The sequence below is a fragment of the Polyodon spathula genome, chromosome 22 (genome assembly GCF_017654505.1).
Source record: "Polyodon spathula isolate WHYD16114869_AA chromosome 22, ASM1765450v1, whole genome shotgun sequence".
Taxonomy (NCBI): domain Eukaryota; kingdom Metazoa; phylum Chordata; class Actinopteri; order Acipenseriformes; family Polyodontidae; genus Polyodon; species Polyodon spathula.
This window is the reverse complement of record NC_054555.1, coordinates 9,874,911-9,900,305: the sequence shown is the minus strand read 5'-3', so window position 1 is coordinate 9,900,305 and position 25,395 is coordinate 9,874,911. Positions and strand designations below refer to the sequence as shown.

Genomic DNA, 25,395 nt, shown 5'->3' with positions numbered 1-25,395 from the left:
CTTTTGGCCTTTTTTTCGTTATTGCTGACAATTCCCCGATACTGTATTCCCATTGTTGAGTTTGACACTGATTTTTCAATTGAAAGTAAAATACGTTTTCGTTTCAAAGTAGCCTAATTACAATTTAAATAGGTTAACGTTGCACTTAAAAATAAATAAATAAATAAAAAAAATTCTGGTTGCACTGTAGGCATATTTCAGTGATTGCATAATCCCATACATCTATTGGAGTATTCTGTTTGGTTTTTATGTGTATTATGTAAAAACTGTTCATTCGTGTTGAGCAAAACTTAAGTAAACTTTGCATTGTGAGACATTGGTACTGTATACTGTGTTTTTATCAATAGAGCCGATGCATACAAGATAATGTTGCTTTTTTGCAGGACCTTTTTTTTTGGACATTCAAAATACCTGTATTACAAATAATGCATGACATGTATTCATAAATCATCAGTATATTTCATTGGTAAAAATTCTGGAAAATCGGAAATTAAACTCGGTCTTAAACATGCACCTATGCAGTTTCCTGCTGTTCTAACTGTTTTCTTCGCTGGATGTTTTTCAGGTAAAGGCAAGAGTTTCACTTTTAAAAATACAATGTCTTAGTGTTAACTATATACAGAGTAATTGTACTAAAACGTTGCTTGAAATACATGTGTCTGCAGTTCTTGAATGCAACTCTAAGTGCCACTGTTGATCAACGAGGTGATGTTCTGCAAGAGCAGATCCAGCAGGACCGCCCATATAATTGCTCAGTATAAGAGAGACAGAAAGACAAGCTTGCGCTACAGTGCCTGGATTACAACACAGAGACTGCGGCGACAGAAACTCAAGGTATTAGTGAAATATGTAAACAACAATAAAAATAAAAAAACAACAAAAAAATCAATCTTCATTTGTCGCATTTTTGACATCGATTCTATTGTTTATTATGGTACATTTGGGATTCTTCCGACTTGAACACGGATTTGAAAGGAGAAGCAGAACGATACAATGGCAAGTACTGTTCTTCATTGTCTGTATATATATTGCAAATGTGGTATATGGTCAAGTCCGCTACTCTGTTGCAGAAGAAATGATTAAAGGATCGTTTGTAGGTAACATAGCAAAGGATTTGGGGTTAGATCGTAAAAGACTAATATCTGGCAACGCACGTATCGTTGCAGAAGACAGCAATCAATATGTTTATCTTGATATGGATAAAGGTATATTGATTGTTAATGAAAGAATAGACAGGGAGCAGTTGTGTGGGGAAAGATCTCTATGTAATTTCGGCTTTGAAGTTGTTCTGGAAAAGCCGCTTCAGTTATATTCTGTAACTGTGGAAATCCAGGATGTTAATGACAATGCACCCATATTTCCAAACAATGAAATTACATTGGAGATCAGTGAATCCGCAGTAACAGGAGCACGGTTCCTATTAGAAAGAGCAATGGACCCGGATGTGGGCACAAACGCTCTACAGAGCTATAGCCTCGATCCCAAAGATAATTTTGAGTTAAAGTTACCAACCCGCCCTGGCGACAGTAAATATGTAGAGCTGGTGCTACAAACACCACTCGATCGAGAGAAGCAACCACAGCATTCATTAATTTTAACTGCTGTTGATGGCGGAAACCCTCAGAGGTCTGGCACCGTTAACATATTCATAATTGTTCTGGATGCTAATGATAATGCTCCAGTTTTTAGCCAGAGCGTTTACAAAGCTGCTGTCTTAGAAAACGCATTAAAGAGCACAATAGTGACAACTGTAACCGCAACTGATGCTGACAAAGGGTCGTATGGCAATATAATTTATTCTTTCACCCACATCACAGACAGCATTGCCAAAATGTTCGAAATAGACACAAATACAGGTGCCATTAAAGTGGAAGGACAGATAGATTATGAAAAAGCAACATTTTATGAGGCTAGCATACAAGCAAAGGACCACGGTGGTCTTATTGATTCCAGTAAAGTATTAATTGAAATTATCGATGTGAATGATAATGCTCCTATAATAAGCCTAACTTCGTTTTCGAGTCCTATACCCGAGGATTCTTTACCGGGGACCGTCATAGCTCTTATTAATGTTCAAGATCTAGACTCTGGCAGCAACGGACAGGTTCGTTGTTTTATTAACAAACATTTGCCTTTTAAAATCAAATCGTCATTAAGGAACTACTACAGTTTAACAACTGATATAGTTTTAGACAGAGAACAGGTTTCAGAATATAATATAACAATCACTGCGACAGATGAAGGGTCGCCCCCTCTTTCAAGTAATAAAACAATAATGCTGAAAATATCTGATGTTAATGACAATGCACCCGTATTCGATAAACAAGTATATGAGGCAAAGGTGACTGAAAATAACTCACCTGGGTTGTCTATTTTTACTGTACAAGCCAGTGATTCTGATTGGAACCAAAACGCCCGTATCTCTTACGCACTTGATGAAACACGGATTAATGGAACGCTTATATCATCATATATTTCTATTAACTCAGAGAGTGGGATACTTTACGCAGTGCGCCCGTTTGATTATGAGCAAATAAGAGAATTTGAAATATACGTAAAAGCTCAGGATGGAGGTTCTCCTCCTCTTAGAAGCAACGTGACTGTAAACATTTTTGTGCAAGACCAGAACGACAATGCGCCTCAGATTCTCTATCCAGTACAAACTGAAGGCTCTCTGGTGGCTGAAATGGTGCCTCGTTCAGCTGATGTTGGCTATCTTGTAACTAAAGTTGTAGCTGTTGATGCTGACTCTGGACAGAATGCGTGGCTCTCATACAAACTGCACAAAGCTACAGACAAGACACTTTTTGAAGTGGGACTGCAAAATGGGGAGATAAGGACGTTGCGCCAGGTTGCTGACAAAGATGCTGTGAAACAAAGACTTGTTGTTTTAGTGGAGGACAATGGTCAGCCCTCTCGTTCAACTACAGTGAATGTGAACGTGGCGGTTGCAGACAGCTTCCCTGAAGTAATTTCAGAGTTCAGTGACTTTACACATGATAAGGATTACAACGAAAATCTGACATTTTATTTAGTGGTGTCATTGGCTACAGTTTCCTTTCTTTTTATTGTCTCAATAACTGTTTTATTGTCATTGAAGTTTTGCAAATGGAGGCATTCTAGACTTTTTTATCAATCAAAAGGAAACCTCCCAGCCAATCCAAATTCGTATTACCCACCCCGCTATGCAGACGATGAGGGTACAGGGACACTTCAACACGTGTACAATTACGAAGTTTGTTTGACAACCGATTCGGGGAAGAGTGAATTCAAATATATCAGACCTTGCAGCCAGAGCCTTGTAAGTGTTGATCCCAGTGCTGCAGAGACGTTGCTGAAGGAGAAGAGCGTGATAGAAAACACGGACCATTCCATACAGGTGAGACTTGAATTTAATGTCATTGTGTCAGGAATGTACCATTTCCACCCAAAACGTATGTTTATATATGAATGTATTGTCCTGTGTTATATATACGATGTTATACACATTTAGTTTCATATAGTATACTTTTTAAAATATCACATAACACTCTTGGGACTAGATTCCCAAAGCTATTTAATAGAAAAACGCAATCCATGCATTTGACCAAACTAGAAATAAAGGGCGTAACGGAATTTAAGTAGGATTCAGAACATAGTAACTAAGCTAAGCTACTCGAGTTAATACCTCAATTTAGCGGTTATAAAATACACTGCAGTGCACGGGGGTAGGAAGTAGGGGTCAGAACTATTTAAACATTAAGACATTATACCGATATCTGCTCCTGTAAGGGAGCCAGGCTCTTTTGTACAGCGGTATCGGCGCTATGCTTCAAAGCCGCAGGTCTCTCGTTTGCAACTGACGTCCGCCTGTGAGAAACGCCTGCTGCGGTAATCGAAGTTCACCGCATTGGTGTCAGAAGTGGACGCAGGTACCCCGGCATGCACTTTGAAGCCTATAGCCTGTTGAGCAAGACAGAGGGTGGATTTGAGGCTGGCAGGGGATTGTGTAGCGTGCACAGGGGTAGGGGGTAGGGGTGAAGACCGGTAGGTGACGCAATCTAAACGTGAAGCTATAAGCCCGATATCTGCTCCTGCAAGGGAGCCCGGCTATTTTGCACAGCGGTATCCGCGCTATGCTTCAGGGTTTTAAAATGTAACATTACTTTTAAGTCATCTCAAGTAATCTTTGAGTAATCTCGATAAATACTGTACACTCTTTAATGACAATGTGGTAGGCATTAAAAAAGAGCCTTCCGTTTTAACTGCAATGTTACTTTGAACTGTTGTACAACCACATATGTGTTTTGCAACATTCTCTATCGGCACAGCACGTTTTTTTCACACTGACTCTGCAAATTAGTTGTGACTGCAAATTAATTGTAACTTATATTTTAACATTAAATTCTTAAACTCAGTGAACATGTTAACACTTAAATATAAAGCCACAAAGGTAAATAAAGTAAGGAAATGCATTAATACGTTTTAAAACAGTTGAATATTAGAAGCACCTTTTTTTAGAGGTTGCCTCTGACAATAGTTTCAGTTGGATTCGTAGCTGGACTGGGGTGTTTTATTCTTGCTGTGATTGACAACAAGGCTAGCCTGAGACTGGATAATGTTGTTAGGCTGTTTTTTCTTATTTCCTAGTAACTGAAGACATTGTATTCTGGGAGGTGTAGCTGTAGTGTAAATTTTAAGGGGAGTGGGGAGGGGTGGCAGACAAGCTGTGAAGCAAAATTGCTGTTCACATTTTTACTCATTAAATTTAAATGTAGTGTGAATTTCGAATGCGTAAAAACGGCAGCAAGTAGCTTAGAAAATGTAAAATAGCTTGAATTTCCTAAACTAAAATGTTCAGGGAAATAATCTTAAACTAAAATTCCTGTGCCAGATTGTATGCTTCTGATTGACACCAGGGGCATCATTTCACAAAATAATTCCGTGTGGGGACGTCGAAGAAGACAAAATTGTGTCACCATTGAACACTCTGTCCCAAATAACATCATGAAGAAGGAAAAACGCCCAAATTTGACCAGTTTACAACGAAATAGCGCTGCGCTTTATCTACAACGTTCTTACTCTTAAAATTAATTATACACAATGTACAATGCAAACATTTTTAAAGCAAGACACTTGTTTATAACAAACTCTAAAATGTCGTTATGTAGTAATAAAGTGTGTAACAGTACGGTTGTCGTTTTCACTGAAACATTTGAATTTTAAAAGTGGGTAAACCATGTCGCGCTGCTGCCAGCTGCAGATATCACAGTTATGTAAGCATATTACAGTTAAGTAAGCATATCACAGTTGCATACTGTAACTGCTGCAATATCAAACAAATAGCGGTATAGCATCATTAAAAATCGTTTGAGTAGCAGCTAGGGGCATTCGACTACTCTTATTTCATATAATTGAAAAAAAGAAGAAATAATTCATTGCATGGGCTTTACAAAAAGAGCCAGGGATAATAATGCTGTTCAACTCTTTATTTTAGAGCATACACCCGAATTCATCTCACCAGATTTGATACATACTTACAATCTCAAATTAATTTTGATGCATTTCACCTGTTTTCCGCAAACAATGACAGTTTGTATCAAATCTAAACCAATAATAATAATAATAATAATAATAATAATAATAATAATAATAATAATAATAATAATAATAATAATAATAATAATAATAATACAGTGCCTGTTAATAACTAAATTTAATCTATGTATACAAATAATACTTGCACAGCTTTAAACAAATAATTGTGCACTTTTTGACTTGCACTCTAAGTGCCGCTGTTGATCAATGAGGTGATGTTCTGAAGCAAAAATCCAGCAGGACCGCCCCTGTTATTGCTCAGTATAAGACAGAGAGAAAGAGCAGCTTGCACTAAACAGTGCTTGGATTACAAGACAGAAACTGCGGCGACAGAAACACGGGATATATTTTACAGACTGGGTGTATTAACAATCTTTTCTACTAAAATATATTATCTTTGGCTATATCCTGCCCATGGTAGTGTGCAGAATCAGATGTTTAAAATGTTAGATCTTGGACTCATTCGACTTGAAATCGACCTGCTAACAATAGGCTGGACGCTCAAACGGCAAGTACAGATATTTATTTTTTGTGTGTATGCAATTGAGGTGGTTTGCGGACAAGCTCGTTATTCTATTCCAGAAGAAATGACAGAAGGTTCATTTGTAGGAAACATTGCGCAAGACTTGGGGTTAAATATTGAAAGACTTACCTCTGGGAAAGCTCGCATCGTTACTAAAGGCAGCAGTCAGTATGTCGAGCTTGATACAGATAAAGGGATACTGGTTGTTAAAGAAAGAATAGACAGAGAGCAGTTGTGTGGACAGAATTCACCATGCAGCTTCAGCTTTGAGATTATTCTTGAAAACCCAATGCAGTTATATCGTGTTATAGTGGAAATACGAGATATTAACGACAATGCTCCAACATTCCCTAGGAACGAAATTAAATTAGAAATTAGCGAGTCATCTGTGCCTGGGGCAAACTTCTTATTAGAAAGCGCAGTGGACGCTGACGTGGGGGTCAACACCCTGCAAAGCTATACCCTTAAACCCAGTGATCATTTTAATGTAAAGTTACACACACAAACAGATGGAAGTAAATATGTGGAGATGACGCTGCAAACTCCCCTGGATAGAGAAGTACAAGACGAGCTTTCATTAATATTAACGGCTGTAGATGGTGGAGATCCTCAGAGGTCTGGCACCGTTAAAATACACATTATCGTGTTGGATGCCAACGACAATGCTCCTGTTTTTAGCCAGGGCATTTATAAAACTGAATTGTTTGAAAATGCTGTAAAAGGTACATTAGTAACGACGGTGAGTGCAGCTGATGCGGATGAAGGATCATATGGGCTTGCAACGTACTCTTTTGCCCATGTAACACGCAGCATTAATGATCTGTTTGAGCTCGACACCAACAGTGGAGAAATTAGAGTGACAGGAAATATTGATTTTGAAAAAGCTAAACACTATCAAATGAACATACAAGCAAAGGATCACGGTGGTCTTACAGATTCGTGTAAAGTAATAATTGAAATTATTGATGTCAATGATAATATCCCTACAATAACTTTAATGTCTTTCTCGAGTCCTGTTTCCGAAGACTCATTACCTGGAACCACAATAGCTATTCTGAGTGTCCAAGATCTAGATTCAGGGGGAAATGGTCAAGTACATTGCTCAATCAACCAAGACATCCCTTTTAAAATACAATCATCTTTAACTGACTACTACACCTTGATTACAGAAAGTATTTTGGACAGGGAAACAACCTCAGAATATAACATAACCATTACTGTCACTGATGAAGGATCCCCCTCTCTTTCTAGTAATGAGACAGTTATATTGAAAATATCTGATGTTAACGATAATGTACCTGTATTCGATCAAATGTTATATAATGCATTTGTGATGGAAAACAATTCCCCAGGATTATCTATATTTTCTGTGAAAGCCAATGATGCTGATTGGGGACAGAATGCTCGTATTTCTTATTATCTTGAAGAAACATTGATTAAAGGAACACCCGTGTCTTCTTATATTTCCATGAACTCAGATAGTGGAACGCTTTACGCAGTACGTTCGTTTGATTATGAGCAAATAAAAGAATTCGAAATCCGCGTTAAAGCTCGAGACGGAGGTTCTTTACCTCTTAGCAGCAACGTGACTGTAAACATTTGTGTACAAGACCAGAACGACAATGCGCCTCAGATTCTCTATCCAGTACAAACTGAAGGATCTCTGGTGGCTGAAATGGTGCCTCGTTCAGCTGATGTTGGCTATCTTGTGACTAAAGTGGTAGCTGTTGATGCGGACTCTGGACAGAATGCGTGGCTTTCATACAAACTGCACAAAGCTACAGACAGGACACTTTTTGAAGTGGGGCTGCAAAATGGGGAGATACGGACGTTGCGCCAGGTTGTTGACAAAGATGCTGTGAAACAAAGACTCGTTGTTTTAGTGGAGGACAATGGTCAGCCCTCTCGTTCAGCTACAGTGAATGTTAACGTGGCGGTTGCAGACAGCTTTCCTGAAGTACTTTCAGAGTTCAGTGACTTCACGCAGGATAAGGATTACAATGAAAATCTGACATTTTATTTAGTGGTGTCATTGGCTACAGTTTCCTTTCTTTTTATTGTCTCCATTATAATAATATTGTCAGTAAAGTTCTGCAAATGGAGACAATCCAGACTGTTTTATAAATCAAATGGGAACCTCCCTGTAATTCCAAGTTCATATTACCCTCCTCAATATGCAGACGTTGGTGGGAATGGAACTCTTCGCCACGTGTACAATTACGAGGTTTGCTTAACTACTGATTCAGGTAAAAGCGAATTCAAATATATCCGACCGTGCAGTCAAAGCCTTGTATGTGTTGACCCCAGTGGAACAGATACAGTGCTGCACGGGCAGAAGGAGAATAACCTAATAGACGACACAGATACTCCAGTGCAGGTGAGCCTTAATTATTGAATGTTTTGTTATTATAAAGTTTTTAATATGTTTGCTGAAAATCATTATTGGAGATGGGAAGTTATGACCTTCAGTAGAACAGAATCTCTGTATTAAGGGATCACATGTCATTAACATTTAGTGCAGCAATTTCATTTCGACAAAAAGGGCAATATGTGTATGTTATTTGAATTTATATCAATACTGCTTCAAATTCACTGTTTACTTGGTGGATTTATACTTTTGTATTTTTCTGTGTTATTGTCTTTTTAATTTCAATTTTTAACTAAACAATAACAATTGGGGTAATTTTGCTGCTCAAGTTATCATGGACCAGGAAAGAAAGTATCTACTGAAAGTAAATAATACATAAAAATATTATCAATGAACAAGAAAAACTAAATTAACAAAATAATAGAGTTCAATCTGTGATAGTGTCTAAAGCTTAGAAGTTATCAATAACATTAATCTATTTTAATAACCAGCATCAACGTTTGAGAATTATTATTATTATTATTATTATTATTATTATTATTATTATTATTATTATTATTATTATTATTATTATTATTCAAAATAATTCAAGTTACAAGCTTCAACAGAAATCATCTTATTTGTGTGTGTGTGTGTGTGTGTATATATATATATATATATATATATATATATATATATATATATATATATATATATATATATATATATAATATATATATTGATATATATTTATAAATATGATTCTAACTTCTACTAAGATTAACATTACGTGAATAGTAGATGTATTTTTTTAGTCAGAAGAGAGATAGCTAATATCCATGGAACAATATACATTGTTTCACTATTCATACATGCAGACGCTTTGTAATTGTCAATAAACAAGAAAACAATCAAAACGTCTGAACTGGTCCCATAATGTTCGAGAATGCAACCTAGTGTAAGAGTGGGGAATTATTAACGACACCAATGCAGCTTGCTTATCGATGCAAGAAAGGTTTTGTTTAAAAAGAGGTTGGTTTTTCTTACAGTCACTGTATCTTTCAGCGGTCCAGCTTTATAGGTGCATCGCCATCTTAACCCTCTCCCCCCAAGCACAAAACAGGAAAAAGGGGTGCATATGTAATGCAATGAATTAATAAACATCTCTACTCTGGAGTGATTTCCACTAGCAGGACCCACGACAAGGGGTTTATGTTATTACAATAAAAAACTTAGCAATCTCTTCTGTAAAAAAAAAAAAAAAAATACTAATTGAAAAAAAAATAGTGGTTAATCTATTAAACATTAAAAGTATTGCTAGACATTGTTCACACATTAAATGTTAAGGTTGCTGCTAAACACAAGCATACATAGCAGAACTCTATTGGTATTGCTTTAAACGGTTATCTGAATACCTGCTTTGGCTTAATTGAAAACGTATATTTATTGGATAAATTACACAAATAAAACACAGTGTGTAATAACAGAGTAACTGAGAGGTTGTGTATTTCCTATTTATTATGAATTGATATTTTTATTTTTTATTTTGAGGGGCTTAAAATGATAACCATGCCCTGTAAAATGGAAAGCTTATTGTTAAACCTGCTTCGTTAAATGCAGATATATATTTGAAGGATTTCGACTTAATTATTAATTTTTCAACACGAGTGCACAATAGAACTGTAGAGCTTTAAACTTGTGCGTAGTTTTTGACTTGTACTCTAAGTGCCGCTGTTGATCAACGAGGTGGTGTTCTGCAAGTGCAGATCCAACAGGACCTCCCATATTATTGCTCAGTATAAGACAGACAGAAAGAGCAGCTTGCTATACAGTGCACGGATTACAACACATAAACTGCAGACCTAGAAACACTAGATCTTGGACAAACTGGATGTAATATATAACAAAAGGAAACCACCATCTTATTAATGACACCGATACTGGACATCGTGAGTACGTGGTGATATTTTTATTGGAGTGATAAGCATGACGAATCAAAGGATTGGACGAGGTAAAATCTCCTTGGAAAGAATAGGATTTGCAATGAAATGGCAAGTACGGTTCTTGATTATTTGTATATTTGCTGCAGAGGTAGTTTATGGAGATGTTCGATATTCTATTCCAGAGGAAATGGTAAAAGGATCGTTTGTAGGCAATCTTGCACGAGATTTGGGTTTAGATCTTAAAAGATTAAAATCTGGCAAAGCTCGTATCGTTAATGGAGACTGCAGTCAGTACACAGAGCTACATGTAGACAAAGGGACATTGGTGATTCATGAAAGAATAGACAGGGAACGACTATGTGGGCAGATATATCCTTGCAGTTTCAGCTTTGAGGTAATTCTAGAAAATCCCATTCAGTTATATCGTGTAACTGTTGATATTTTGGATGTAAACGATAATGCTCCCACATTTCCCCAAAACGACATAAGATTGGAAATTAGTGAATCGGCTCCTACTGGGGCTCGTTTCTTACTTGAGAGCGCAGCTGACCCTGATGTGGGCAGTAACGCACTTCAAAGCTATACACTAAAACCAACCAATCATTTTATTTTAAAGCAACACTCCCGCCCTGATGGTAGTAAATATGTAGAGATGATGTTGCAAACACCACTAGATAGAGAAAAACAAGATGTGTTCTCGTTAACTTTAACTGCTGTTGACGGAGGGGAACCACAGCGGTCTGGTAAAGTTCAAATAAATATTATTGTGCTGGATGCCAATGATAATGCCCCTGTTTTTAGCCAGGCAGTTTATAAAGCTACGGTGTTTGAAAATTCTTTAAAGGGTACTTCAGTGACTACAGTGAGTGCAACAGATTCGGATGAAGGACTGAACGCTGAGATCACCTATTCGTTTACGCACACCACTGATAATGTTGTAGAAATGTTTGGAGTAGACCCCAATACTGGTCAAATTACTGTGGCAGGGCAAATAGATTTTGAGAAAGCTAAACATTTCGAGATGAACATACTAGCAAAAGATCACTTGGGTCTTACAGATTCCAGTAAAGTTATAATTGAAGTTATTGATGTCAATGATAATGTCCCTTTAATAACTCTAACCTCCTTCTCGAGTCCCATCTCAGAAGACTCAGTAACAGGAACTACAATAGCTGTTATTAATGTCAAAGACCTCGACTCTGGGAAAAACGGAGAAGTTAGTTGTACAATCAACCAAAACATTCCTTTTAAAATAATGTCTTCTATTTCAAAATATTACACATTGCTAACTGATGATATTTTAGACAGGGAACAAATAGCACAATATAACATTACTATTACTTGTACAGATAGGGGGTCGCCGCCTCTTTCCAATAACCAGACAGTAATGCTTAAAGTTTCTGATATTAATGACAACGCACCGATTTTCAATCAGAGATCATATAGTGCGTATGTGTTAGAAAACAATTCCCCAGGATTATCTATATTTTCTGTTGAAGCTAAAGACTCGGACTGGCACCAGAACGCTCGTATCTCTTACTCACTGGAAGAAACACGGATTAATGGAACAGCTGCATCGTCATATATTTCCATTAACTCAGACAGTGGAATACTTTACGCAGTGCGCTCGTTTGATTATGAGCAAATAAGAGAATTTGAAATATACGTTAAAGCTCAGGATGGAGGTTCTCCACCTCTTAGTAGCAACGTGACTGTAAAGATTTTTGTGCAAGACCAGAACGACAATGTACCTCTGATTCTCTATCCAGTACCAACTGAAGGCTCTCTGGTGGCTGAAATGGTGCCTCGTTCAGCTGATGTTGGCTATCTTGTAACTAAAGTGGTAGCTGTTGATGCTGACTCTGGACAGAATGCGTGGCTCTCATACAAACTGCACAAAGCTACAGACAGGACACTTTTTGAAGTGGGGCTGCAAAATGGGGAGATAAGGACGTTGCGCCAGGTTGTTGACAAAGATGCTGTGAAACAAAGACTTGTTGTTTTAGTGGAGGACAATGGTCAGCCCTCTCGTTCAGCTACAGTGAATGTGAACGTGGCGGTTGCAGATAGCTTCCCTGAAGTACTTTCAGAGTTCAGTGAAAATGCGCAGGATAGGGATTACAACGACAATCTGACATTATATTTGGTGGTGTCATTGGCTGCAGTTTCCTTTCTTTTTATTGTCTCCATTATAATGCTGTTGTCAGTAAAGTTCTGCAAATGGAGACAATCCAGAATGTTTTATAAATCAAACGGAAACCTCCCTGCTGTTCCATATTACCCACCCCAGTATGCAGACGTTGGGGGGACAGGAACACTTCGACATGTGTACAATTACGAGGTGTGTTTAACAACTGACTCGGGAAAGAGCGAATTCAAATATATCAGACCTTGCAGCCAAGGTGTTTCAAGTGCTGAGCCGAGTGCTGCAGAGACCACGCTGCAGGGGCAGAAGGAGAAGAATCTAATTGATGACACAGAACCTTCCATACAGGTGAGCCTCCTTTATTGAATGTGTTAATATATACTGATCACAATGGAAAAAGATCTTGCCACCCAGATCCCACTGCTCGACAAACTATCTATAATAACTAATTTAATAAATCATAATATATGTTGATATGCAATCCCGAAATGAAGATGGATTGTTGTTGTTGTTGTTGTTGTTGTTGTTGTTGTTGTTGTAAACAGGTAGCCCAAATGCTCGTTAAAAAGTATTTGATATTACTGACAAATCGAAACTTTCTCCTCTAAAAGAATGGAGGGACTGTTTTTCGTTTTTTTCATACTTTTAAAGCAGTTATTGGAAGTGTTACATTCTGAAAAGGGGAATGGTTTCAGTTTTTTTTTTCGGCTGAACTTTGCTTCGTTACATAAGAACCATCCAAAAAGCGAATCCCTGTTCTTCAGTGGGCTGAGTCATTAATTCAGATAGAACCTTGCATTTAGGATCCCCAGCAACTAAATGAAGAAATCAACACAGCAAATAAGAAGCATTTTAATTTTAATTTGATTTACATCTATTTGATTTACTTATCTATTTTAATCCATAAATATGACTTCACATTAACTTGTAATAATAATAATAATAATAATAATAATAATAATAATAATAATAATAATAATAATAGACTGAACAGGGCATTTTTCTTTATGAACGACAGGGGAGAGTCAATAGCCACTGTAACATATGCATCACAGATAATGCAATTTAAAAGTAAAAACACAACAAAATGTATATATTTTCAAGTTAATTTAGACAAGTTGCTTTTTAGTATTTGTTTTTTCTTTTGAGGAGCTTAAAGGGAAAGTTTGCACAGTAAAGTAGAGTTATTGATGTTACATCTGTTTCTTTTAAAATATTTAAAGAGAGACGTCTGGTATATTATACAATGGGGGGTTACATTTTACTCAGGAATTTACTGAACACATATATCGGTAAATTCAGCAGTGTTTTAAGAGATTTGGAAACAAGTATAATTCTTTTTGAACACAAGTGCACAATACTAACAGTAAGGCTTTAAACATGTGTGCAGTTTTTCACTTGTACTCTAAGTGCCGCTGTTGATCAACAAGGTGGTGTTGTGCAAGTAGAGATCCAGCAGGACCTCCCATATTATTACTCAGTATAAAACAGACTGAAAGAGCAGCTTGCACTATACAGTGCCTGGATTACAACACAGAAACTGCGGTACAGAAACTAGTACATCGTGGACACCGGATATAATATATGACACAAGGAAACCGTGTTCTTATCAATGATCACATATTGGGCATTGTAAGTCTGTGGTGATACTGTATTGGAGTGACAATCGTGATGAATCAAAGGTTTGGACGAGGGGAAATCGCCTTGGAAAAAATAGGATTTGCAATGAAATGGCAAGTACGGTTCTTGATTTTTTGTATATTTGCTGCAGAGGTAGTTTATGGAGATGTTCGATATTCTATTCCAGAAGAAATGGTAAAAGGATCGTTTGTAGGTAATATTGCACGAGATTTGGGTTTAGATCTTAAAAGACTAAAATCAGGCAATGCCCGTATTGTTAATGGAGACAGCAGTCAGTACACAGAGCTAAATATAGACAAAGGAACATTGGTGGTTAATGAAAGAATAGACAGGGAACAACTATGTGGACAGATATCTCCATGCAGTTTCAGTTTTGAGGTTATTGTTGAAAATCCCATACAGTTATATCGTGTAACTGTTGCAATTTTGGATGTTAACGACAATGCTCCCAAATTTCCTAAAAATGAAATGGATTTGGAAATTAGCGAGTCAGCAGTGCCTGGAGCAGGCTTCTTACTAGACAGCGCAATGGACCATGACGTGGGTGTTAATTCACTCCAGAATTATATCCTCAAACCAACTGATCATTTTATATTAAAGCTTCACTCTCGTCCTGATGGTAGCAAATATGTAGAGATGATTTTGCAAACACCTCTGGATAGAGAAAAGCAAGAAGAGCTCTGGTTAACTTTAACTGCTGTAGACGGCGGGGACCCTCAGAGGTCGGGCACAGTTAAGATACATATCATTGTGCTGGATGCCAACGATAATGCTCCTGTTTTTAGTCAGAAAGTTTACAAAGCTACTGTGCTTGAAGATTCGCGTAAAGGTACGTTAGTGACAACAGTCAGTGCAACAGATACCGATAAAGGTTCAAATGGTGTTGTTACCTACTCGTTTACACATATCACTGATAATGTTGAGAAACTTTTTGAAGTAGACGCTAATTCTGGGGAAATTACACTGGTGGGGCAAATCGATTTTGAGAAAGCCAAACATCATGAAATAAATATGCAAGCAAAAGATCACTGGGGTCTTACAGATTCCAGTAAAGTTATAATTGAAGTTATTGATGTCAATGATAATGTCCCTTTAATAACTCTAACCTCCTTCTCGAGTCCCATCTCAGAAGACTCTGTAACTGGAACTACAATAGCTGTTATTAATGTCAAAGACCTCGACTCTGGGAAAAACGGAGAAGTTAGTTGTACAATCAACCAAAACATTCCTTTTAAAATAATGTCTTCTATTTCAAAATATTACACATTGCTAACTGACGATATTTTAGACAGGGAACAAATAACACAATATAACATTACTATTACTTGTACAGATAGGGGGTCGCCGCCTCTTTCCAATAACCAGACAGTAATGCTTAAAGTTTCTGATATTAATGACAACGCACCGATTTTCAATCAAAGATCATACAGTGCGTATGTGTTAGAAAACAATTCCCCAGGATTATCTATATTTTCTGTTGAAGCCAAAGACTCGGACTGGCTCCAGAACGCTCGTATCTCTTACTCACTGGAAGAAACACGGATTAATGGAACAGCTGCATCGTCATATATTTCCATTAACTCAGACAGTGGGATACTTTACGCAGTGCGCTCGTTTGATTATGAGCAAATAAGAGAATTTGAAATATACGTTAAAGCTCAGGATGGAGGTTCTCCACCTCTTAGTAGCAACGTGACTGTAAAGATCTTTGTGCAAGACCAGAACGACAATGTACCACTGATTCTCTATCCAGTACCAACTGAAGGCTCTCTGGTGGCTGAAATGGTGCCTCGTTCAGCTGATGTTGGCTATCTTGTAACTAAAGTGATAGCTGTTGATGCGGACTCTGGACAGAATGCATGGCTTTCATACAAACTGCACAAAGCTACAGACAGAACACTTTTTGAAGTGGGACTGCAAAATGGGGAGATAAGAACGTTGCGCCAGGTTGTTGACAAAGATGCTGTGAAACAAAGACTTGTTGTTTTAGTGGAGGACAATGGTCAGCCCTCTCGTTCAGCTACAGTGAATGTGAACGTGGCGGTTGCAGACAGCTTCCCTGAAGTACTTTCAGAGTTCAGTGACATTGCGCAGGATAAGGATTACAACGAAAATCTGACATTTTATTTAGTGGTGTCATTGGCTACAGTTTCCTTTCTCTTTATTGTTTCCATTATAATTCTGTTGTCAGTAAAGTTCTGCAAATGGAGACAATCCAGAATGTTTTATAAATCAAACGGAAACCTCCCTGCTGTTCCATATTACCCACCCCAGTATGCAGACGTTGGGGGGACAGGAACACTTCGACATGTGTACAATTACGAGGTGTGTTTAACAACTGACTCGGGAAAGAGCGAATTCAAATACATCAGACCTTGTAGCCAAGGCGTTTTAAGTGCTGACTCGAGTGCTGCAGAGACCATGCTGCACGTGCAGAAGGAGAAGAATCTTATTGATGACACAGAACCTTCCATACAGGTGAGCCTTCTTTATTGAAGGTATTGTTATTATATATTGATCACAATGGAAAAATATCATGCCACGCAAAGCCCACTGGTCGACAAAGGTCGACATGTCGCCAGCGGACTCTGCGTGGGCATGCTTTAACATAACCCGAGACCTGACCAGGGACCTGAACATGGCCCCGCAGTTAAAGTGACCCTCAGCGATGATGGTCTTGGGCCGTTATGCTTCCTGGTCTTGTAGATGGCCAGTCTAGCAAGAGCCAGGATTTGGAGGAAAATGCAAATAGAGTCAACCTGACCTCACAGCAAAAACGTTATCATGGTAACGTTTTCACTAGGCTTTGAAACGTTACCTACATAACGTATTTCAGCATTTTTGCGCATCAACCCAATGCTTTGCAGGTGAAATTGTGATGTTTTCAAAACGTTTATTCGAATTGTTGCAGTCTCATGAGAGAAACGTTAACATTTATATATATATATATATATATATATATATATATATATATATATATATATATATATATATATATATATATATATATATATATATATCTCGTTTCTCGTTTCATATAATTTTAGGAAATTACATGTCAACACTGTACTTGCATCCAGAGCGCATCTGCTGATGAAAATAAAAATACTGGTAAAAACAGTTTTCAGATCAACAGAGACAGCCAGTAGCTTAAATACATTTACGGTAAGTGCTCCGTATTTCTTCGTCGTTTGACATTTGAATGTGCCGCCAGATGCTTGTGACTCGATCCCACATATTCTACGATTCTTTTCAACATCTCCCCCTGCCTATTGGTTGAGTAACACCGAGCAAGCAGGGGCGACACATTCAAATTTCAAATTAAGCAGAAATACAGAGCATAGGCAGTCCCGTCCCCACTCCACCCCCTAAACTATTATTCACATGCAGTAACTTAACTCAGCCCTTAATCGCTAGAGATGTATACCAACAATATAAACGTTAGTTTAGCTACCGTAAACATGGTTCCCTGAAAGAGAAGCTGGCCACCAAACATAATTTACTGGATATACGCCTGCCTATTGGTAGGTGTCACTGAGCTCTTACTATCAAAGCTGCCTGACAGGCTCCCCTTTCTTCGAGGACCTCCTCGGTCCCGCCCACTGAGGGAATAAAACTGTCACGCGAGGAAGGATCGACCAATTTCGCAATGAACCTTGATGACGACCGACACGACCTTGTGGTTGGTGGCCATCTTTTCCTTCAGGGAACCAGGTTTATGGTAGGTAAACTAACATTCCCTTTCAATTCGAAGATGGCAACCAAACATAATTTATGGGAAAACGATTACCAGAGCCATCACGAGGGAGGGAAGAATGGCAGCACACGAGAGATGCCTTAGACCTGCCTGACCAAAAGTCTGCGGTGTGAGCGTGCAACCTCAAGGACCCTTTGGCCATTGAAGGCAATGAGGGATCTATCACAAAGATATGGCCTGGTGATGTAGGCACGTTCAAAAGCGCAGCCTTACCCACATCAGGCACCGGCTGACCACTAGGCCAGCCAGGCTCAGCCAGTGTGCAACAGCAATTGCAACTAATGCCCCCATTCAACTCTCTCCAGGTGACTGGTGAGCACTAGGGGCTGAAAAGCAGCGCAGATGTTGCAGGAGCCTTGTAGGGCTGAAGTGGCATGTTCACCACCTAAGCACCAAGCACACATGGTTTGTATGTCTTCCTGTGGGATGTTAGTCCTACAGGCCTCGCAGGTATGAAACCCAGCCCTGTCTGTAATTGCTGGGTCACACAGCATGCTAAAGGCGCCCACAGCAGAAGTGCATAACATGGAGAGGGTGTGCACTACTTGCACCAACTACCGTGTGTATCGCAGGCACCATGTACCATATAGACCATGTGCACCGTATACCGAGCGCACCACGTGCACCGAGTACCGTGCAGCGGTGGATACCGTGTGCACCACGTGCACTGAGTACAGTGCAGTGCAGAGTACCGTGCGCACCAAGTGCACTAAGCAAGGGGCAACAGGTACCGTGTGCATCACATGCACTGAGCACCATGCGTACCATGTGCACATACTACCATGTGCACCGAGCACCATGCGAACCGCATGCACCGTGCACCGGGCATATCACTTGCACCGAGTACAATGTGCACAATTGCAATGAGTGTCGTGCAGCTCCGGGTACCAATGCTTACCATGTGCATAGAGTACCATGCAGCGTCGGCGCACTGCCATTATCGGGTACTGTGTGTCAATGAGCACCGTGTATACTGTGGTACCAAAGTATTTAAATTGGTTGCACCGCAGTATTTAAAAAACATCGGGGGCAGCTATGCAATGGTGCCTACCCTAACAATGTGGTCACAAACCTGGGGAGCGCTTAGTGTACAACAAGGGGGCACTAGGGCTGAAGCCGCGGCGGGTGATTGACATCAATACAGCAAAATACACAATACAATAATACATTACAGTACAGATGTGGGAGAGCTCACTGTCTGTTCGATTGTAAGACCCAAGACACATGGTGGTGGTGGGCCAACGCAGTCAACAAGAGATTTCTCAACTCAAAAATGGGGCTCGCTCCGGTGATAGTACACAGCTGGTTCGGGACACGCATCACTATCAAAACAACAAGGTCCCGCCTGGTGGCCCAATGGAGGCTGGTGGACTAACTCGACCATGGGGACAAGGCAGGCCTAGCCTTGGTGGAGTAACAGCACTATCCCAAGTAAAAAAAGGGTGAAAGACACACACTCACTCATTTGAAATCAATACTGCACAGGCAGTTGACTCACAGACAGAAAAGACAAAGCAGCCTGCAACGCAAGCAAGAAGGTGCTGAAAGCAGTATAAGAAAGACAAAAACGGGCTACGATTTAGGAGCTAACTGATTCCATGAAAGCGGCAAGCCAGCTTTCAGCATGAAAACATAAAGTTTATTACTTTATTTAAGTAATAAAAAGGGCTCAATGCAACACAGATGGTCTTACCTTACCAACTTGAGAAGCGAAAAGAGGTGGATCCTTCCCTGCATGACAGTTTTATTTTTAGGCGGGACCGAGGAGGTCATCTAAGGAAAGGGGGCCTATCGGCAGTTTTGATAGTAAGAGCTCAGTGACAGGCAGGTGTATATCCCATAAATTATATTTGGTGGCCATCTTTGAATTGAAAGGGAACTAAAGAAAGTGTTCACACCACAAAGTGTTGTTTTTAATGGCATTTGCATTCATCTGAATGTAAACTGAATGTAGATGAAACATAAATATCATAACTTATTTGGGGTGTAGGCTACCACTCAGGCACATTTTGTTAGAATTAGTTACTCCCGCACTTGGCATCCTGCAGCACTGTCAATTGGTTGTTCTTCTCCTCGAGGCAGCTCGTTGTCTTCAGGGTGTTCTTGCTGTTCATCTACAATTGGTGAACTGGCACACGGCACAGCTGTGATTTATGTGTGCTGACGTTCTAAGTCTTTGTAATTCTGTTGCTCACTGTCGTAGATATACAGCATGCATCAGATACGCAAGTTGTTGAGCAACCATATGCAAGAAATGCGAGAAAACTAGATGAGAGTGAACATTTGTATCTATATGATGACAAATTTGGTGGTGATAAATTACGAATGGCTTTACGAACAAGTGGTGTGAGTGTTGGTATATTGTACAAAATGTACATTCGAAATAATACAATTAAAAAATGAATTACAATAAAATGTTTATTTACAAGTTAATTCAGAGAATGTGCTTTTTTTAAAAACTTGTTCTTATTGGTATTTTACTTTCGAGGGGTTTAAAGGGATTGTCTACAGTGTACACGTGAGAGTTTATTGTTGTTAGACGTGTTTCCTTAAACATTTTATAGAGGGAATTCTATTATATGGTAAACAGATGCGTGTTCCCTTGGACTTTTCCACATTTTATTGTGTTACAACATGGAATCAAAATGGAATTAATTAGGAGTTTTTCTCACTAATCAACACAAAAAAGTCCATAATGTTAAAGTGAAAAATAAAATATATAAATTGTTCTAAATTAATTATAATAATAAAGAAAATAATTGATTGCATCAGTATTCACCCCCTTTGCTATGCACACCTAAATAAGCTATGGTGCAACCTGTTGTCTTTAGAAGTCACATAATTAGTTGAATGGAGTCCACCTGTGCGCAATTAAGGTGTTTCACATGATTTCAGGTTAAATAAACTTGTCTCTTGGAGGTCCCTCAGTTGGTTAGTACATTTCCTAATCAAAAACTATATCATGAAGATGAAGGAACATTCAAAGAAAATCCAGAATAAGGTTCTTCAAAAGCACTAATCAGGGGTAGGATATAAGAACATTTCCAAGGCATTGAATATCCCCTGGAGCATAGTAAGGTCCATTATTAAGAAATGGAGAGAATATGGCACAACTGTGACTCTGTCTAAAACAGGCCGTCCTCAAAAACAGAGTATCTGGGTGAGAAGGGCACTAGTCAGGGAGGCCACCAAGAGGCCTATGGCAACTATAAAGGAGTTACAGTCTTCCACGGTTATGCTGGGAGACAATGTGTATATGACAACAATAACCTGGGTGCTTCACAAAACTGGCCTTTATGGGGGAGTGGCAAAAAGAAAGCTATTTTTGAAAAAAAACTCACATCAAATCTCAGCTGGAGTTTGCCAGAAGGCATGTGGAAGATTCTAAGACCAAGTGAAAGAAGATGCTATGGTCTGATGAGACCAAAATAGAGGTTTTTGGCCTCAACACTAAGCGTTATGTTTGGAACACCATCCCTACCTTGAAGCATAATGGTGGCAGCATCATGGTATAGGAATGCTTCTCTGCGTCAGGGCATGGAAAGCTTGTGAAGATAGAGGGCAAAATGGATGCAGTAAAGTACAGAAAAATCCTGGAGGAAAACCTACTGAAGTCTGCAAGAGACCTGGGGCTTGGGAGAAGATTTATCTTCCAGCAGGTCAACGACCCCAAACATACATCCAAAGTCACACTGGAGTGGCTTAAAAACAAAAAGATCAATGTCCTGGAGTGGCCAAGTCAAAGCCTGGACTCTAATCTAATTGAAAATATGTGGAAAGAGTTGAAAATTGCTGTTCACCAAAGATCCCCATCCAACTTGACGAAGCTCGAGCAATTTTGCAAAGAAGAATGGGCAAAAATTGTATTGTCCAGATGTGCAAAGCTGGTAAAGACTTATCCAAATAGACTCATGGCTGTAATTGCTGCCAAAGGTGCCTCTACCAAATATTGACTCAACGGGGTGAATACTTATGCAATCAATTATTTTCTGTTTTGTATTTGTAATTAATTTGTATATTTTATTTTTCACTTTGACATTATGGACTTTTTTTGTGTTGATCCGTGGCAAAAACTCCTAATTAAATCCATTTTGATTCCATGTTGTAACACAATAAAATGTAAAAAGTCCAAGGGGGGGGTTAATACTTTTGAGAGCCACTATATATATATATATATATATATATATATATATATATATATATATATATATATATATATATATATATATATATATATATATATATATATATATAAAACACAAGTGCACAATAGTAACAGTATAGCTTTAAACATGTGTGCAGTTTTTCACTTGTACTCTAAGTGCCGCTGTTGATCAACGAGGTCATGTTCTGCAAGCAGGGATTCAGCAGGACCGCCCATATTATTGCTCAGTATAAGACAGACAGAAGAGCAGCTTTCACTATACAGTGCGTGGATTACAACACAGAAACTGCGGTACAGAAACCAGTAGATATTGGACATTCTGGATATAACACAAGACACAAGAAAGTTACTGGACATTGTAAGTCTGTTGTGATCTTCGTATTGGAGTGATAATCGTGATGAATATGCAGTTTGGACGAGCTGAAATCACCTGGGAAAAAATAGGATTTGCAAAATGGCAAGTACGGTTCTTCCTTTTTTGCATAGTTGCTACAGAGGTTGTTTACGGTCAAGTGCGATATTCTATTCCAGAAGAAATGATAAAAGGATCGTTTATAGGTAATATTGCACACGATTTGGGGTTAGATCTTAAAAGATTAAAATCGGGCAAAGCTCGTATCGTTAATGGAGATAGCAGTCAATACGTAGAGCTAAATATAGACAAAGGAACATTGGTGGTTAATGAAAGAATAGACAGGGAGCAACTATGTGGACAGATATCACCATGCAGTTTCAGCTTTGAGGTTATTCTTGAAAATCCCATTCAGTTGTATCGTGTAACTGTTGACATTTTGGACGAAAATGATAATGCTCCCGCGTTTCCTAAAAATGAAATGAGATTGGAAATTAACGAGTTAGCTGTGCCTGGAGCAAGCTTTTTACTAGTCAGTGCCACGGACCCTGACGTTGGTGTTAATTCATTACAAAACTATATCCTTAAACCTATTGATCATTTTACTTTAAAAATACACCCCCGCCCAGATAGTACTAAATATGTTGAGATGATGTTGCAAACACCTCTGGATAGAGAAAAGCAAGAAGAGCTCTGGTTAACTTTAACTGCTGTAGACGGCGGGGACCCTCAGAGGTCGGGTACAGTTAAGATACATATCATTGTGCTGGATGCCAACGATAACGCTCCTCTTTTTAGTCAGAAGGTTTACAAAGCGACCGTGCTTGAAAATTCACATAAAGGTACTTTAGTGACTACAGTTAGTGCAATAGATTCCGATAAAGGATTAAACGGAGATGTCACGTACTCGTTTACACACGCCACTGATGGTGTTGATGAAAGGTTTGAAGTAGACCCCAATACTGGTAAAATTACAGTAGCCGGGGGAATAGATTTTGAGAAAGATAACAATTATGAAATATATTTACAAGCAAAAGATCACGGGGGTCTTGCAGATTCCAGTAAAGTTATAATTGAAGTTACTGACGTGAATGATAATGTACCAATAATAACTTTAACTTCCTTCTCGAGTCCAGTTCCCGAAGACGCATTAACAGGAACTACTATAGCTGTCATTAATGTCAAAGACATCGACTCTGGGAAAAACGGCCATGTTAGTTGTACAATCAACCAAAATATGCCTTTTAAAATAATGTCTTCTTTATCAAAATATTACACATTACTAACCGACGGGGTTTTAGACAGAGAACAAATAGCACAATATAACATTACTATTACTTGTACAGATGAGGGGTCGCCGCCTCTTTCCAATAACCAGACAGTAATGCTGGAAGTTTCTGATGTTAACGACAACGCACCCATTTTCAATCAGCGGTCTTACAAGGCGTATGTGTTGGAAAACAATTCCCCAGGATTATCCATATTTTGTGTTGAAGCAAAAGACTCGGACTGGCACCAGAACGCTCGTATCTCTTACTCACTGGAAGAAAAACAGATTAATGGAACACCTGTGTCTTCTTACATTTCTATTAACTCAGACAGTGGAATACTTTACGCTGTGCGCTCGTTTGATTATGAGCAAATAAAAGAATTCGAAATATACGTTAAAGCGCAGGACGGAGGTTATCCACCTCTTAGCAATAACGTGACTGTAAATATCTTTGTGCAAGACCAGAACGACAATGCGCCTCAGATTCTCTATCCAGTAGAAACTGAAGGCTCTCTGGTGGCTGAAATGGTGCCTCGGTCAGCTGATGTTGGCTATCTTGTGACTAAAGTGGTAGCTGTTGATGCCGACTCTGGACAGAATGCGTGGCTCTCCTACAAACTGCACAAAGCTACAGACAGGACACTTTTTGAAGTGGGACTGCAAAATGGGGAGATAAGGACGTTGCGCCAGGTTGCTGACAAAGATGCTGTGAAACAAAGACTTGTTGTTTTAGTGGAGGACAATGGTCAGCCCTCTCGTTCAGCTACAGTGAGTGTGAACGTAGCGGTTGCAGACAGCTTCCCTGAAGTACTTTCAGAGTTCAGTGAAAATGCGCAGGATAAGGATTACAATGCAAATCTGACATTTTATTTGGTGGTGTCATTAGCTACAGTTTCCTTTCTTTTTATTGTTTCCATTATAATGCTGTTGTCAGTAAAGTTCTGCAAATGGAGACAATCCAGAATGTTTTGTAAATCAAACGGAAACCTCCCTGCTGTTCCGTATTACCCACCCCAGTATGCAGACGCCGGGGGAACAGGAACACTTCGACATGTGTACAATTACGAGGTGTGTTTAACAACTGACTCGGGAAAGAGCGAATTCAAATATATCAGACCTTGTAGCCAAGGTATTTTAAGTGCTGACCCGAGTGCTGCAGAGACCATGCTGCACGTGCAGAAGGTGAAGAATCTAATTGACGACACAGACCCTTCCATACAGGTGAGCCTTAGTTATTGAAGGTATTGTTATTATATACAGATCCATATTCACAATGCTTTAAAAAGTCATGAGTTAAAGCTCTGAGAATGTGGCTCATTAATGCTTTACTTTAATATTTGATAACACAAACTATAAATAATAAGTAATTTAATTTGAATTTTTTAATTATTATTATTATTATTATTATTATTATTATTATTATTATTATTATTTAATATAATTATAATAATAATATAATGTAATGCTCAACATGTTTTTGATATTAATAATCAAACGTAACTTTCACCACAAGAAAAGTTCTTTTTTTGCGTGTGTGTTTGTTTTGTTGGTGAATACCTGTGAAATAAGTTCTATTTCATATGTCAAAAGGAAATAGGGGTATAGATTTTGGGACATGTCTTTTATCCCTGTATAATAAATAGCAAAACAATTCCATCCATAACTTCAAACAGT

General features: G+C 38.7%; 1 protein-coding gene and 1 pseudogene across 13 annotated transcripts in view; both read left to right on the top strand.

The window, feature by feature from the left end:
- LOC121296790 (protocadherin gamma-A4-like) overlaps positions 1–25,395 on the top strand; it is a 115,879-nt gene that overhangs the window by 48,428 nt on the left and 42,056 nt on the right. Inside the window, exon 1 of one of the 13 annotated variants that reach the window (XM_041222587.1) lies at positions 808–3,379. The exons of 8 other annotated variants lie outside the window; for them this stretch is intronic. In XM_041222587.1, coding sequence (XP_041078521.1) covers positions 932–3,379 — 2,448 coding nt within the window. In that variant the 5' untranslated portion in view covers positions 808–931. Of the gene's footprint in view, positions 1–807; positions 3,380–5,747; positions 8,478–9,730; positions 12,885–14,076; positions 14,274–22,416; positions 22,561–25,395 lie in introns of those variants that run through there. 4 more of the 13 variants (XM_041222578.1, XM_041222586.1, XM_041222597.1 and 1 more) reach the window with 4 other exon arrangements.
- On the top strand, positions 22,567–24,891 carry LOC121297156 (annotated as a pseudogene).